The sequence below is a fragment of the Leptodactylus fuscus genome, chromosome 2 (assembly GCF_031893055.1).
Source record: "Leptodactylus fuscus isolate aLepFus1 chromosome 2, aLepFus1.hap2, whole genome shotgun sequence".
Taxonomy (NCBI): Eukaryota; Metazoa; Chordata; class Amphibia; order Anura; family Leptodactylidae; genus Leptodactylus; species Leptodactylus fuscus.
This window is the reverse complement of record NC_134266.1, coordinates 225,963,896-225,982,012: the sequence shown is the minus strand read 5'-3', so window position 1 is coordinate 225,982,012 and position 18,117 is coordinate 225,963,896. Positions and strand designations below refer to the sequence as shown.

Genomic DNA, 18,117 nt, shown 5'->3' with positions numbered 1-18,117 from the left:
AATGCTATGGAAGTTTTTCCAAAACAAATGCTCTAGATTACTGAGAAAGTTTATGCTTTGTTAGCCTTTAGATATGTCCTTTCCCTTATGCTGTAGTGAAAACATGGAGAAATTGTAATTGCTATAGTTTAAGATGATGGAATATGTCAAGAATCACTATATAAGTGGATCTGTTTGATCTATTAGAATCCATCATTGTCTACAAGGAAATGTCAGTGTTCTCATTTGGTTACCAATGTAAGTACAAGCATGGCGTGCTATGAGCTTGACATACTAGCTTTAGTTTAGGCTCACACTTCATGTACTTATAGTGGAATAGCTGCAGCCCATACTCACCAGAGGTAATCCGCTCCAGTATACAGTAACAACCCATGGATGACCGTTCTCAAAACCTCATCCATATGCTGCAACCAAAATCGAAAATACAACAACCTTCATCCTACAGCATGTCTATTCATGCTGCAGGTTTACCCCCACAGCTTTCCACCTTTTGTGATTCAATGTGGATTGGAAAAAAAAATACAATTTGTCCTTCATGGGATCTTCTGGTTGTGGCATAAAAACCCCCCCCAAAAAACGATTTCCCCGCAGAGAGGCTGCAGGCGGACACTGGCGGTTTGCTTTAAAAACCCATTCATATGACTGGGTGGTAATACTGACCGCCAGCAAGCCGTCCCCTATCCAGTTTCTCTGGGGATTAGAATGGAAACCACTGGGCGGACAGCAGATGCCCCCTCACAGTTACGGCCATACATTTTCCATTAGTCTTTGCAAAGGGACGAATGATCTTTATAGAAATCTTCATTCAAGGAAAGATCGCTCATGGATAAAGGGCTTTCATCTGAAAATTTCAAACATGGCCAACGTCTTTCACAGTGATAACAGTGTATCATCTGTCGGCTGCAATGATTCTTCATTATGGCTGAAGCCGTCCATTTTCATCAACTTTAGACTGTGAATGGGCACTATAGTTAAATACATGGCAAGAGAATGGATTGCCTCAAGCGGAAAGGACATCTAATGGTAGCAGTGTACTGTAGGATCATATTTCTTCTATATGAGATTGTATTGTGAGGATATCATCATTAATATATAGGGCACTCTCCGAACAGGTGGCTTTACTATCATCACCGCTCACATAGGACTAATGCCAGATGCTCAGACAGTGGATGGACTGCAAAGCATTGTCACTCCACAAATGTCAGGATGATGATGCTAATAATAATGATAATAATAATGATAATATTATGAATATGATGTCTCTAGACAGCTGGTAGTGAAATCCTTCCTAAAGACCAGGCCTCTTCTAGCACCTTTATGAGGACAAGTATTTTTCTATATACTATATGCACACAGCTTTACAGTCTTTGCAACTATCATGGTTGCCAGTGATACTTGTCAGGGACTTTGTCATTCCTTGTATTCGGTATAGTCCTCCTTTTGGGATGTATTATGTGTAATGCACTAGCATTACAATCTCCCTGAAGATAAAACAATACTTAATAGTAGTCTGTCATCAGAACCAACCAAGCCCCCCAGATAGGTTCGGGTCAGCTGAATCTAAGGGTAAGTTCACATGGGTTATTATGGACCGGAACTTGAGGCGGTTGAGTTCTCCTTTTAGCACCTGCTTTTATGCGGGCTATGCCTAGGTGCTTGTTCACACGAACATGTCGTGCGCTCAGCTGTGAAAAGTACCTTCTCCCGGACAAGTACACCCAAGGATAACTTGTTTTCATGGATCCCTCATAGACTAGAATCTCTTAAGGGATTCCTGACAATGCAGTGGAAATGGCATGTTCTATTTCAACGGATTGGTAGCAAGGACTGGTGAATCGGTCATGTGAATTGACCCATTAATGTCTATGGTGTCACGTGCAAGCCATTAATACAATGGCTACAGCACAGCCAGTGCCCTGTTGTGTGAATACGGACCGCCATTGTGTGATGAATGGTGTGACTATATATAGATCTGATAAGATTATGTTGGTGGATGTGACATTTTAGCGATATACAGTTCAGGTGATGTGTATTCTGTATTCTAGTGCACAGTGAAGTATTCTGTGTTGCTGGCTTTATCTACATGTGCTGCATAGTCGGGATAAAGAATAGGAATCCATCATAAATTTCTTGGCACTTGCTGCTTTCTTTCTTAGTCAAATGGCAATTCTTGTGCATCTGAGTCAGCATGGGTGGAACAGGCAAGCTGCTGTGTTTGTTACGAAACCTACTCCAGTCCACGTATTTCCAGTTATGTTCTTATTTTATGTCTGCTCTTGTTTTTCATTTGCTCTGTTTGTTTCTTTCGTTTCGTTTCCCAGCTTTTCACAAAAAGAAAAAAAAAAAAGTGCTTGCATGGTGTTTATGGGAAATCCGCCCTATTTCAGTCATTTGTTATTTTAAGATACTTTTTAGATTCCTACATGATCATAGCAGAATCTGTTATGTACGTACATACGCAGAGCATGCAGTGAAAGTAATTTATTTATGTAGCACCACCCATGACCAGTTTAGAAACTTGCCCCAAACTTGTAGTAGTGTTGTATAAGTAGCTAAAAATTAGAGGAAAAATTCACTGTATTGCAAGGAATACATACAATACCTACAACTCAGCAGCTCTTTCCCTAGTCAGACATGGATAATCGATTCTTCATTCATGTGGAGTCGGAGTTGAGACTCCAGAGCCAGTTTTGGGTGGACCTGGAAAAAGTTACCAACTCCAACTTCCAAATAAAATATTTAATAATTATTATCCTAATATTATAAATGTGAAAGTTTGGATGTTTATTCCTCGAACATGAAAAAATGGCTGAACGGATTTAGATGAAATTTGGCAAATAGTTTGTAACCTCAGTTTAAACATAGGCTACTTTTTATCCTGGTAAATGACATGGCTTCACGACTGTTATGAATTTATGTTCACATACTATATTACACTGCTCTTGCAGAAGCTTATCTCAGATTCTGATAAAGTCAGGTCTATTATCTCTCTATGTAAACACACATCTAACCTTATGGTCCATTGTGTACCTGCATTTGCATACTATCTGATCTGCTCCAGGCAGTGCTCACACACTGGATGGGAAAACACCTGGAATGGGCCATTGGTCTTTGACTACAAACTTGCATCAGTGTCCATATTTGTTCAAGAGTAGTAGGTATATATCCAGTATAGTAAGTGATGCTGTGATCCTTCCAAGACCTGTATCAAGTTGAGTCTAGAAGAGGCAGAAATGGCGCTGTCAGTGTTTTTCATACCTCAATCTCTAAATGACTGGATTGGAGAATCCTTTCACTGACCCTGTAATATGAATTACAGTACCATTGCTTCTCCTAATGATTGGTGAAATGGCCAATTTTAGATTAACTTTGTATTTAGAATTTTTTTTAAATAGTGTGTATTTTTTAAATACAGTCAATATGAGAAAATAAAATCCCGTCAAATATTTCAGTTCTCTGTTATTCCGCTTCCCTGCACTGAAATTGCTCCAAAGATCACAGAGCATGCTCACAATAATCAGTGGCCCACTTTTACTAGTAATGGTGTGGAGAGAGAAGTTGACTTTTTAGCTTTTAGACTAGAGTCTTTAAAGAAACTCATCTTTTGATGCGAGGACTGAGGGAGACTTGGTAGAAATATGTTGAATGGTAAAAAGAAATACAATCCCCAGGGGAGATTGATGAAGACACAGATAGGCGAAGGATGTGTAAAATAGTAAAAAAAAACAACCAGTTACTAAAAACCAGGCCTTATGAACTTAAAGATCCTGCTATTCAGTTCAAGGGAATTCAGGCCAGTGCGGTGGTATTGAGAGTGATTTTCATTGGTTTCGTCTTCGTTTGCAAGCTCAGTAGGGTCTGGTATGGCGAGGTGGGAAAAGCAATTGGTGGCATTTACAACTTTTTTTTTTTCTTTTAATTCTTCATCTAAAATTCCCTTTCCTGGTGTGTTTGTTACGTATAGACTTATGTCATATGTATTTGTCATTTTTATCAAAATTGAGAAATTTAGAAATTTTAAAGATTTTTAAAACAAAGGCATAAAAACCAAAGAATTAAATAATTCTGGAAAATTCATGCTTTAATTCTTCCCAGTAGGTTTGTTATGGCCGACTCTGCGTTCTTCATCATAGTATGGGAAATGTTCATGTTTCTATACATATCCTTTGTAAAACTACCAAGGGCACATAAACACTGCAGCTTGTCAGCGTGGGACATGAAATGAAGCAGAGATATGCATTTGACAACTTGCTATTTTGGCTTTTATCTTTCAGATGTAGAACAGATGGCCATAGACTGGCTAACGGGCAACTTCTACTTTGTCGATGACATCGATGACCGAATCTTTGTTTGCAATAAAAATGGTGACACCTGCGTCACACTTCTTGACCGGGAACTATATAATCCTAAGGGAATTGCTCTGGATCCAACTGTGGGGTAAGGCACTGTGACATATTGGTTCAGGAAAATACTCTCATTTATTCTCAGCTCATTGTTGTGAAGGATTGCAGTGCATCTTGGTTCATAGGTCATCACCTCTTTGGGTCTTACTACATGGGTGTCAAGTTCAAGTTGATGTTTACATCTGTGAGATTTAGAAGAGATTCTCCTATATTATATACTAACCTTAGTAAAGGGAGTCTTTGTACACTTTCCAAGGATTCCTTTCTCATTCTCCATTGCAGATTTATTTTCATGAAAGTCTGTGTTTTATTCTTATGAAATAAGATGAAAAGTCCTTTAAGGATGCGTCTTCTGCTGCTGGGGCTTCACCCTCCACTCCAGATAACTGTCCCCAACTGCAGACAAAGTGGATGATGTCACTCAAGCTGGGCTGGATGGTGGTTCTCTAAGCAGAGGTCGAAGCCCACAGGAGAGGACTTGTAAAGAACTTTTCGGCTGATTTTCATGAAAACTGAGCTACATAGGGTTACAAAAAAGATATCTATTCTTGAGAAATCATTTTTGTAGCATTGAGCAATTGTTTTGGATCCGCTCTTAAAATGACCTAATTTTTTCACTTCTTCTTTTTGCCTTTTGGTCATTCACAGCTTGACCATTTGCAACATTTCCTATTCAAAACTGTCTAGCATTTGTTGTTAGGAAAAAAATATACTTATTGAGAAATCTGATCTCTGTCTGTTTGGAAAAGAACATGAAACAGTCATGAAATGTGAATGCTCTGCCCCCTAATGTTCCCAATAATTTGCCTTACAGAACCCTCTATCTGTGCTAAAAGTTGCCAATACATAAAGGGAGTCTACCACCACCAAATTTGCTTCTAAACCATTTGTATGTTGTTGTAGGGGCCATTGGTCACACAGTGAACATACCTTTGTCCATATGCTATTAGTTTTGCAATGTTTGGGTTACCTGCATTGTGTCAGAGGCTTCTGGAGCATCGGTTTTTACCTGTGGTTACACAAGATTGAGGCTTGTCAATCTTTGCTAGAGTTGGCACTGGCTGGTGACCACAGACCAAAATTGGTGCACTGAACAAAGTATTTACATACAGTTGTCTGGGGCTGCTGCAATTTTCTTGCAGCAGCCCCAGAAATAGCTTATAAGTGACTTAGAAGAGGTTTTGGTGGTGGTAGATTTCCCGTTACAGGAGATCTGTCACCAGAACTCCACAAATCATCCCAGCCCCACTGATAGAGGTGACACTACGTTATGTGCAGGGCTGGGTTATTATCCTGGGTTCAGGTAAGACTCCAATTAAAATGGCAAATGATAACAAGAAATACATTTACCAAAGATAATAGAATAAGGCGGCTTTTCAGCAAAGTCAAGTGCATCGCTTCCCTAGTTATTACATAGTATATGAAAGCAGATTTGTCAGTGTACATGACTTGAAAGTACAGGTTCTGCAAAATATATTCTTAATGCCATTAGTCATACTTTTTATTTCTTCTGTACTTCTCCAATCTGGGTAAAGATGTTCCATAATTTTGCTTCACAAGAAAACATCTGGTGGTCTTGCTGCTTTTATTACGCTTTGCACAATAACAAGAGGAACCTAATACTCCCAACGCCAGTGCTTTTTTATAAACTTTTTGTAAACCTTGTGTGAGTGTTTATACTACAGAGTCCTTGGTGTTTTTACTCATCCCCTCCACTAAAACTATGAATCACTGTTAATGGCTACATGTTTTCCTCTATCTTGCAAGTTGCTGCATCGGTGCACCCTTTGACTTTGCCACTCTGACCATGGATTCCAGCCCCTTACCACTTGCCTCTAAAAAAAAACATTTCTCAAATTCACTTTTACCTTAGCTTTGAGACAAAATTGTTATAGCATACCCTCATCGTCTCTTGTTTAGGGTACTATAGCATCCTTCTCCATGGCCCCCCATCTTGAATCCTTCCATTCTACCATCAACTCGGCTTCCCAATTAATCTGCATCTCCCCTTGTTTGTCCGCTGCCTCTGAAATTTCCCCACTGTGGGACTATTAAAAGATTATCTTATCTTTCCCTTATGCCAGTCCCTTTACTGGCTAGTCATTGCCCAGCGAACCTGGTTCAAAATAAATACAATAACCCAAAAGTCCTAAACCTGTAGCCTTCATACATCTGTGACCTAATCTCCCGATATCTCCATACATGTAACCGCTGATGTTCCCCTTTGCTCTATTCTTGTCTGCTCTTCATGTAACCATCTTTCAGATGTCTCTAGTTCATTCCCCATACTAATGGACTCATTATCCCAACACATCAGACCTTCCTCCATTTTGGAAACCTTGGAAAGTAGCCTGAAAATCCACAATCCTATGAACAACTTTTACTGCACTTTCTTGCCGCCTTCACCACCTTTTTTGTGATTGTAAGTCCCGGTGAGCAAGGTCCTCACTTAGTGCCTGCTGTCGTCTTCTTAAACCATTTTTCATAACTACAATGCCCTGGAATTAAAATAAATAATAATAATGGTAGTCCGGTTATGTGACACAGAAGCAATAGCTGTCAGTACGGTGCAAAGAGCTTCCGCTTCACCGGAGCTATCATATCATACACTTGTTGTGCTGCCATTCTTCACTCTCTCCGCACAGCTTTACAGTTCAGCAGTCTTGAACAAGTGGTTAGGAGGGTCCCCGATGGGGGCACTGCCCATAATATCTGAGTGCTCGGGGTCATTTTCTTCTCGATTAACTGCACAGCAATGTTGTGAAGTAAAATCTTACATCGTGTCTGGTATTTTTCAGTGTTTTTACTCATTTTTGTAATGCTTTGTCTTCTCTAGAACTAGTTATATTTTGCAATAAAACTTTGGCCACGTAGATTATCGTAAGATTACATTAAAGTATGTAGGAGAAATCTGTCCTGATACATTGCTGTGCCAGCTGAATGGCATTGATAAAGCCGGATCTTTGTTTTCCCAAAGTCTTGGAAATCTTTTTTTTTTTTTTATAGCTAAGAAAAACCATGATTAATTTCCGTGAAGTCTTTCCATACCATTTACTAGGGTAGGCTAATGCCACATGTCACTCTGATGGCTTTTACACTTGGCCGACCATAGGTTGTGACCTTACTTTCCCGCTTATTACCAATTATTAGAGCCTATTTTATATTCATTGACACTTTAGTCGCAGATGGAGAATGTTCCTATGCATACAATAATGTGATGTTCATAGACTATTCCACTTATTGTCTGCATTAACCCTTAAGTGTTTCATACTGGTTGTAGGACTAATGTTAGCAATCTACATATGTTAGTAATTGCTCGGGTTTTTAGGCTTATTTTGGCCATAGTTAGAGGTATTCCTGAACTATGATATTGATCACTGTGGCCCCTTTACTATTCACCAACATTGTATGGGGGCAGTGCTTAGTATTACAGATTAGGCCCTTTCATATGAATGGCACTCAACTGCAGTATCAATGGAAGTGATGTCATTGGCCTGCAAAGAGGAAATGGAGTTCAATATCATAGTCCCTGTATGCCCCTTTAGGCTAAGGCCCCACATACTGCATCGTGGTTTTTCCCACAGCACTTTTCACAGAAATTCTGCAGAGTTTTCTTCTGTGGACTCTGCAATAGTAGGCCTCATCACTGATGGTGACGATAGGGAATACAGAAACTTAAACCGGGATTTTATTGAATGGTGCCAGCAGAACCACCTCAGGATTAATACTGGGAAGACCAAGGAGATTATGGTGGACTTTAGTAAACGGAGAAGTGCTCCGATCCCAGTGGCGATCAAGGGACTTTCATTGAGATAGTCAGGACCTATAAGTACCTGGGTGCGCTCTTCAATAATAAACTGGACTGGGCTGATCACCTGGATATGCTGCACAGAAAGGGTCACAGCAGACTCTACATGCTCAGGAGGCTGAGGGCCTTTGGAGTCCAGGGGCCACTTCTTAGGGCCTTTTTCAACTCTGTGGTAGCATCAGCCATTTTTTCGGTGTATCCTGCTGGTGGAGCTGTATATCAACCAGGGACAAAAACAGACTCGACAAACTGATCAGAAGGGCCAGCTCTATCCTGAGGAGCCCCCTAGACACAGTACAGGTGGTGGGTGACAGAATGATATTGTCCATGGTGAGCTCCATGCGGGAGAATAAATCCCACCCCGTGTATGAGACCTTGACGGCACTTGGCAACACTGTAAGTGACCGACTGTTACACCCCAAGTGTGAGAAGGAGCTCTATTGGAGATCCTTCCTTCAAACCGTGATCAGGCTACATCAGACCAAGTGAAGACCACTCCGCACAGAGAACTAAATGACCCTGAAATCTTCCTTCTTTCTTCTCTTACTCCGCTGCTACGGACTCCTAGTATATCTTCTTTTTCTCAGCATGTGTGTGTCTACTTCTGTAATATATTACTTGTTATTACCCTGTATCTGTATTACTATGCTGCTGTAACACACTGAAATTTCCCCACGGTGGGAGTATTAAAGGATTATCTTATCTTCCTGCTTCCATTGTAACTTTACAGAAAATGCTAGATCTTTTGGATAGTTACACAAATGATCTGTGGGTTTACAAAATGTGACACATATTTCATGACGTACACTTGTACTTCTTTCAGTCCAGAAATAATGTCTTAGACTCTTTTTTTCATCTGAATGTACAAAAGGGTACAGGGGGGTTCCATTGTGATGTAAATTGTGTTGTTGAACAGAAGAGTGCTGCGTGGTCTACTATTATTGTCATCGGATCTTATGAAATTGACAATGTACGTAAATGTGGAACCAAGCCTTAGTTGACCTGTCAAAACCTACTTGGGTTCTCCTTCCAAACACTTCGGGGGAATAGGCCTCCGGTTTTCTTCTGGGTTGTAGTATTCCATGAATATTAATCCCCACCAGAGCGTGACTTATTTTCCTCTTCATTAAGATTGTGTATTGCCTTTCTCTGGCAGTATATTACGGACTATGATGGATTGCAATTAGATTAATGGGCATGTAATTAACACCAGCTGAGAACACTGATGCCCGCTCCATCGCTTGATAGATAGACTTCCTAAAGCCATCAGACATCATCCTATGTATTTACTGTCATTTATTATGTATTTATGCACTTTCCATGTCAGAGGCTACAATTTTGTGGTTTGAACCTATGCAACCTATAGCGTTACTGTGCTTCGACTTGACTGTTTCCCGGAATATAAGAATAATTTACATTACACTTAATAAATTGATGTTTGCAGAGGAAATTTATAAGGACTTTCATTTTACAGGAAGGTATTTTTCACGGATTACGGACAGATCCCAAAGGTGGAACGGTGCGATATGGATGGCCACAACAGAACAAAGCTGGTGGACAGCAAGATTGTTTTCCCACATGGTATCACCTTAGATCTGGTGAATCGCTTGGTTTATTGGGCAGATGCATATCTCGATTATATTGAAGTGGTGGACTATGAAGGCAAAAACAGGCACACGATTATTCAGGGACTACTGGTAAGTGAGTGTTGTGTTGTTTTACAACTTTCGGAAAAGCGGAGGCGTTCCATAGATTCATTCACAATTAGTTTTCCTTTAATAGAAAGTACAGATTTTCCCCCCCTTCACAAAACCTATTACAGTACTAAAACATTGGTCTTGCTAGTAACCTGCACATATTTTCACGGGTTTAATTTCAGCTGTTGTATCGCTGTAAAGATGGCACCATCGCGTGACTGGTATGTTTTTGTTTTTTGTCAGTAGCAGTCTGTTATCCATCTGTTCATTTTATGAGACACTCTCCTAGGTCTGTTTTTATACCTTTTATTGGAGTCTGTACCTCATCAGATACTGTTAATGAAGTAATAAATCACCAGATACCTTCTCGTGGACAGGTCTCTAAGGTGCCTACACATGCTGTGATATTGCAGAAACTATTGGTTATTGGCTCAGTATAGTATCGTAGGATGTATACTGATCCTCCATCAAATTCTGAGAAGTATTACTGGAGAGAATAGAGAAAATTTGTCAAGAGGATGACCCATGTCAGGCCATGTCATCTTCTCTTTGATGTTATCTTACAGCATCTCCAGCAGTCTGCAATGTTATTAAGTCAGCCTTAAAGCAAGCAGCGATGGGAGACCAATTTCTCTCCCCATTTAGTTGATTTATGAAGTCATTCAATCTATAGAAATGTCCAATGTTTCCATAGCGCACACGGTTTTGCATTGCAGAATCATCATTTTATTAAAGGGGTTATCCAAGACCAGACATTGGGAACTGAACTGCAGAAGAACAACACAACCACTGCACCATCTACTTCTGGGTCCATGTATTGTGCTCATATCAGCCGATCATTGAATACTAATCTGATATTGATGACTTGACTTAGACCATCAATTTTTTGTCCTGAACAACTATAAACCTGTAAATTTTGTAAACCGTGTGGGGAAGGTAGCTCGGTAGAAGCAGTGGTGCGGACCCAACTAGTCTGAGATTGGGGCACAAATCTTGCAGAGAAAATTGGTTTATTTAAAAACCAGCAAAATAAATAAACCTTTAGGTCAGGCACAGGGTAAACAAAATAAAAGCCTTAACTTTAGGCAAAAAGGCAAAACAAAACCTGCTCGTCCGAGCGCTAAGTAGAAAATACTAACTATAAGTGTGGGTACTAACAGCCACACGAATCGGTCAAAACACTTCTGTACCATAACACAAGGATCTCAGTGTCAGGACACACTCAGGCACTTCCTCTCTTCCAGGATCTGCCCTGAAGTGCAGGCTCTGCAGCCTGTTATGGCCCAGTAACGCGTCTTAGGACCCACACCTGGGCTGCAGCTTATTCAAGATCCTCCCTGGACCACACATAGGTCAGGAATCTATGGGAGATATTCCGGGACTCCAGCACTCTGCCTGTCACTTTCTCACAACCTATTATGGGTAAAAAAATATGAAACCTATAACATGTATCTATAGCATGGAACGAACAAGGAGTCAAATTCTCCTAACACTTTTGTTTTAACATCCTGATTATCTTCTCGTCGCAGTCACTTGGCAGATTTTTTTCTTACTATAAAATGGTTCTGATTTGGATGCGTTCTTGTGTTTTTTTTCTAATGCCGTGTTCCTTGGCTTTATATTTTCCTCTTTATTATAATTTTACATTTGTTTTTTTTTTTTTTCTAGATTGAACATTTATATGGCCTTACTGTTTTTGAGAACTATTTGTATGCTACAAATACAGACCATGCCAATGCTCAGCAAAAAACCAGCGTGATTCGTGTCAACCGCTTCAACAGTTCAGAGCACCATGTGGTGACCAGGGTGGACAAAGGTGGAGCTCTTCACATTTATCACCAGCGCAGACAGCCAACCGGTAAGATTATGAAGACATGATGGATATGTGGATGTTCTTTCATGACATTCTCCTGCTGATCTCTAACAAATGAGATAAGAGCATTCAAACAAAAAGCGAGTTGTTGGGTTTATTTAGTACTAAATAGAAATGCATGGTCAAGGCTTTAGGGCTTAAACCCAGAATATGGGTTATAGGACAGAAATAGATAACCCTTGTTTTTCTAACTGCTGTAAAACTGCAACTCCTGACAGTACTGACACTCACATACACATACATGTAGTGGCTTCCTAACAGTAGAAGAGCCAGTGGGCACATATTCTTGACATAGAAGCATTTTATTTGGTGCTTTATTATAATTTGCTGAAAGCAGGGATGGAAAAATTGCCAAATTTTGCTATGTTCACGTTTGCATTGTGGCTTCTATTTTAAAGGGACAAGAAGTTTTAAATAACCAGTTACATGGATCATTCTGTATGTTATACAACAGGAATAGAGCAGATAGATTTATAGATTTGTGGGAAATGATTCTGTATTACCTGTAATTCATTCTTTGCACTTCAGGCTTAGGAGTCCTGTAGGTGGTCCTGTTCTGTAATTGACAAACCTCCTCAGATAAGCATGCTTGCAGACGTAGTTGTTGCTCACTGAGTAGGAGTGCCCACTGCTCTTCTAAGATCAAAATGAGCAGGTATTAAGGAATTATATTGAATCTTTTCCCACAAAGTGATATATCAATTGGATTATCTCCCCACGCACTATAACATGTTGCCTGCAGATCACATCACTTGTTTACTGTGACTGGTTCCATTTTACAGAAGCCACAACTCTGCCTCACAAAAAACACCATTAGTGCCATTGCCAATAGACCCTGTTGACTTTTAATGGGGTCAGTCGGATTTTAATCAGAAAAATAAACTGTATGAAGTATTTCAACCAGTCTGTCGCTTCGCTATCTGGCACTCCGATGGAAGAGTCTGATTTTGGGGAATGTCAAGACAATTTTACCTGCCTGCCTGCATTGTGCCAACTGTAAAGTTTGGTGGGATAATTCTATGGGACTGTTTTTCAGGGGTTGGCCTATGCCCCTTAGATTCACAGAAGGATATTAATGATTTAATCTACTACAACATTTTGGGCAATTTTATGATTCCAAATTGTGGAACTAGTTTTGGGAAGGACCTTTCTTTTCCAGCAGGACTGTGACCCAGTGTAGAGAGCAAAATCCATGAAGACATAGTTAGGTCAGTTTTGTGTGGAAAAAGTGACTGTCTGACCTCAACCCCCATCAAACATCTTTGTACAAACTAGAATGAAGATTGCAAGCCAATATCTGTCCAACGTCAGTGTCTAACCCCAAAAGTCTTCCCAAAAGGGGAGAAGCTACTTTAGCTGCCGAGTGGTGACTCTGTAAGTGTAATGTGTAGGTGTCACAATTTTTTTGCCCATACAGTGTATGTATTTGATGTAAATGCACTTTTAAAACATGGAAAATGAACTGGAGTTGTGACACCACCTGGCATAGTACATTTAGTAACAAATCTTAAAGAGAACCTTTCACCAACTTCAACAGTTCTAGTTCTTAGCCTCTGTTAATAGCCGCTGCACCACATTTCTATCACATTTGGAATTTTTTCTCTAGTTTTCACCATTCCCAAGAAACAAGTGCAGTTAGTTTTGTTGCCCTATGTGCTTTAAGGTCTGTAATTTCAGAAGGGCGGTGCCAGGCAGGGGGTGTGATTCAGAGGTCCAATCAGAGGCAGCCAATGTCAGAGCTCAGAATCACCCCCTTGCCTGCTCCTGCCTGACACCATCCTCCTGACAGTACAGAGCCTAAATAGTTTATAGTAGTTTACTTAACAGCATTGATTGCTCAGGAATGGTGGGGGCTAGAGAAAAAATTCCAACTGTACCAGTATTAGTGAAGCAGTGTCTATAACAGATGATAAGAACTACAGTTGGTGAAGGTGGTGAAAGATCTTCTTTAAGCATGGAAGCAAAAAGTGGTTAATGATAAATCTGCCCCACATTCTTCTAAGCATCCAGAAATAAGCAAATCCAGATAAAAAAAAAGTATTTCATCCCATTAACCTAGATCTGTGGAGACGGCATCAGCATAATTTGTGCTTCTATCTGCTACCTGCAGAGTGACAAACACCACGGTGACATTTTGAGGTTGCATTTCATAACTTTAATAATTCTTATTTATTGCAATGTTTTTTTTTTTTTGTTTTTTTTTTATTTGTTCATTTATGTTAACCATTCCTTTCCTGGATGTGTTACAAGTCTGTGACTATAAGTTGTTTCTCTTGATAGCGGTTTCTTGTGTTGTGCCTTGGCTTTTACCATGGCATGTCATTGTATCGTATGATCTGGGCTCTGATAAAACTGAAGGGAAGGCGCTGGAGTCCTGGGTTCGAATTCTGCCAGGAACAACATCTGCAAGGAGTTTGTATGTTCTCCCTGTGTTTGCGTGGCTTTCCTCCCATTCTACAAAGACATACTGATAGGGGAGAAAATAATGTACATTGTGATCCCTATATGGGGTTCACAATCTACAAAAAAATAAAAATAAAACTGAAGGAAAGAACAGATAGACATTGCATTCTTATGTGTTTTCTACGCTTAGTTCTTTAGCTAAGTTTGGCAGGAAATGCCAATATTTCTCTCTTGCTTTTGTGTACGTTACGTGTATATTTTCTATCATTCGGGCACTTGCACATTCCCTACAGACTTGGACAGGCCTTTACATGCCTGTTTTCCGCATCTTGTTCTAGACACTACACAATATGGCAGTTCACGTTAAGGTCATTTTATAACTCATGGAGGGAGGATACAGTCAAGATTAACCATTACTTTAAGGTCCAGGTGACAGCCATGGTGATAAATCTGGTGCGTTATAGGCTATGTAGTTCACTACCTGTTATAGTATATCTGCCACAGTGACTATTTGCTGCTTTACATCCATGGAGCCAGTTCCTTGGCGGCCCAGTGGTTACCTGCTCTCTTGCTTTCTTGATAAAGCACAATTTCTCCTGGATTTAGCTCCGGAGACTGGCGTACAAGGCATAATAAATCTTGGCCATTATATTCCTTTACTGCCATAACATAGATCAACTCTGTACTCTTCTCCATCTTTGTCTGCTCCCTCATTTGGAAGTACTAAGGTGTGATCTGCCGTTGAGAAATATATTGCAAAATATTCTCCTAGAAAATGTAGTGCTTTATGCTACAACTCCTAAACCAATAATCATAACATTATAGTCATTTTTTAGATCTTGAAAATGTACTATTATTCTGTAAAAATCAGTTTATAGCCATAATTGTGTATGTTTGTACGAGACCCACACGAGGCTACCAGAAATATTACCATAATAAATTACTTCCATATAACAATCTGATGTCTTGACTTGTCACTGAGCACACAGATTCACGTATGTTTCTCCTCCACAAAAGCCATTATAGTCTTTATTTGTTTTGGTCAGATCCTATCTTAAGGGGTTGAAGACACTTTCTGTCTACATTCCCTATTTACTCTAGGTTAACAGTAGCTGTGTGGTCCACATCGTTCTGGTCCGCCCAGGGACCCAAATAACGGAGAGTCGGAGAGACATTGGTGGACCCCATTAACTATAATGGGTTTCTGCCATTTACAAACTGAAAGTGGTAGTGAAAAAAGTCCCCCATGCAGGACCATTCTCTGACTATTTTAAACAGTCTCTGCATTGAAGTATCTAGTGGACACTCCAGGCGCAGAAGTGAACCCAGATTTAGGCTTTAGGACATCAAAAATAATCTTTTCAAAATGTGTTCCCTGGGGCAAAAACCTCATTTCCCCCGGCCATGTTCCTGCCACTCCTGGCAAACATCTGATTTTTCTGGAGAAAGCTGCAGTTGGCCAGGTAAACGTGACATAAGATCACAGCTGTTCAGATGAATGGCCACCCATGTAATACCAAGACAACTCAACTTTAAACACAAACTACTTGGACAGAGTGACTCTCCCTTGTGGTCCTTAGTGGAGGATCCTAAATGGGGAAGGCTTCTCTGTCCAAATAGTAAACCTAAATAGGGAATATAGATAGCCATTGTCCTCATAAAAATTCCATTGGAATATTAGTGTTAATTTAGGCTTTGTAGTGGTAATTCAAGCCAAGGGCCAATTTACACAAGTTTAGTGTTAAAACAAATTTCCACGTAATAGGAGCAACATGATGGCTCAGTGGTTAACATTTCAACCCTGCAGTGCTGGAGTTCTGGGTTTGAATCCTGCCAAGGAAAACATCTGGAAGGAGTTTGTATGTTCTCCCTATATTTGCGTGGATTTCCTCCCATACCCCAAAGACATACTGATAGGTCGATGCAGAAATGTAGATTGTGAGCCCTACAAAAAAATAAAATTTCCACTTGTTAGAGAGTGAACCAGTATCACTACACGCAATGGTTGCATTTTACCTTGTAATGTAAGTATTGTCGTCCTGCCTCTGTAGTCATCCCTATCTTTTTCCTTTATTTCTAGTACGGAGCCACGCCTGTGAACTGGATCAGTATAAGAAGCCCGGAGGATGCTCAGATATTTGTCTTCTTGGCAGCAATCACAAGACCAAGACATGTCGCTGCCGATCAGGGTTCAGTCTTGGCAGTGATGGCAAGTCATGTAAAAGTAAGCACCTTTCAGACAGATACTATATATAAGTTATTGGTGTGTCAATGAGATTGACATTAGTTTTCATGCCTATATTACTTTTCATTTCCTAAACATGTTGATTTCTGTTCCCTGTTACTCAAACATTTGCTATTTTTAATCTCTTAATCTTTGGTTTTCATACATTTAGTATTAACGACTTATTTTGACAATAAATGAAGATCTCTCCCTAAAGTGTATTTACCCCAGTTTTGCTGGCTTTCAATGTATTTGGGTAAAGCTGCTAAAACTTTGAACACCAATGGTTCCTCGTGGACCCCATTCACTATAATGCGGTCCATGGGGTTGTTTTAAGCTGAAACTGCCAGACAGAAGAGTCCTACTTGCAGCACATTTTCTTCAGGTGATTTTTGGTGGTCACTGTGATGGAGACTCCAACGCAGATGTGAACCTAACCTCAAATCACCCGAGAACTTTGCATTGCACTATTCCTCTGTTACATCTAGAAATAACAACTCCGTGTTACCATTTGGGGCACGGGTCCGCACAGTATGATATTGTTCAGTCAGTGTCATACCATGTATGGACACACCCTTTTAGTAAGCAAAAATGACTACTTGCCAGTTTATTCCTAAATAACAGAAGGGGCAGCACAATATTAAGGTCTAAGAAGAAAATTATTCAGAATTATTTTGGGGAGAATGTAAATACATACTAAAAATCTCAAATCGGGACATCCCACTGGTCATTTTTTTAAAGGGATTGTAAAAAAAATTAGGAAAGGAGGTCTGTTTTTTGTTTTTGTTTTTTTCCTCTTAGAAACCGCACATTCTTGTCCATTGACTGTGGCTGTCTGGTTTTGCAGCTGAGAGTCTAATTTCGGTAGAAATGAAATGCAGTAGTGCACGCTGTCCTTGGAAAAGACTGGTGCTGTTTGGGCTATGGGCTGTACCATGATACGCTTTCGACAGGACTTTCCTAGAGCTTCTATTTTAAGAAAATACAGTGAAACTTGTTTTTTCCATAAATCATACGTTGAACACTTCCTTTTATCCTTGAGTAAATGAACATTTTTTTTATCAGATGAAATCATTGTTGACAGGTCCTTTTGTAAAAGCTATTAGAAATGAATCTCCGCTACTATGCTGGCTCTGCTCTGTGTATGTACAACGCTCTTGGAGTCTTTTCAGGACGACACTTAATCCTGTGTAAGGAAACTTCCTTTGTACATGTATCAACACTACTAAGACATTTTCCCATGTTTTAGAGCCAGAACATGAACTCTTCCTGGTTTATGGTCGAGGACGCCCGGGCATCATCAGAGGGATGGATATGGGAGCCAATATTCCAGATGAACACATGATACCTATTGAGAATTTGATGAACCCCCGGGCCCTGGACTTTCATGCAGAGTATGGGTTCATGTACTTTGCAGACACCACAAGCTTTTTAATTGGAAGACAGAAGATTGATGGGACTGGTCGTGAAAATATTCTCCAAGAAGGTGAGGTCAAGCTTTCCAATTCTATATTGGTAATATATAATATTTTTATTTGTAATGTCCAGCCTTATCGTCTTAGGCATTGTCATGATGGTGCTTAACTCAATTCTGTGCCCTACCAGTGTCGTGAATGATGCCGTTTCTCTCTGATCAGGATTTTTCACATGTATTTGCCTGTTCAGGGCTTTCCGTATGAGTAGTCCCGGTTAGTCAGTGTTGTATTTCT

At 40.0% G+C, this 18,117-nt stretch overlaps 1 protein-coding gene across 4 annotated transcripts in view; it reads left to right on the top strand.

The window, feature by feature from the left end:
- Nucleotides 1-18,117, top strand: part of LRP1 (LDL receptor related protein 1) — a 222,721-nt gene that overhangs the window by 109,862 nt on the left and 94,742 nt on the right. For all 4 annotated transcript variants that reach the window (XM_075265731.1, XM_075265730.1, XM_075265729.1 and 1 more), the window contains exons 7-11: nucleotides 4,275-4,437; nucleotides 9,686-9,908; nucleotides 11,577-11,766; nucleotides 16,265-16,408; nucleotides 17,658-17,894. In XM_075265731.1, coding sequence (XP_075121832.1) covers nucleotides 4,275-4,437; nucleotides 9,686-9,908; nucleotides 11,577-11,766; nucleotides 16,265-16,408; nucleotides 17,658-17,894 — 957 coding nt within the window. The remainder of the gene's footprint in view (nucleotides 1-4,274; nucleotides 4,438-9,685; nucleotides 9,909-11,576; nucleotides 11,767-16,264; nucleotides 16,409-17,657; nucleotides 17,895-18,117) is intronic.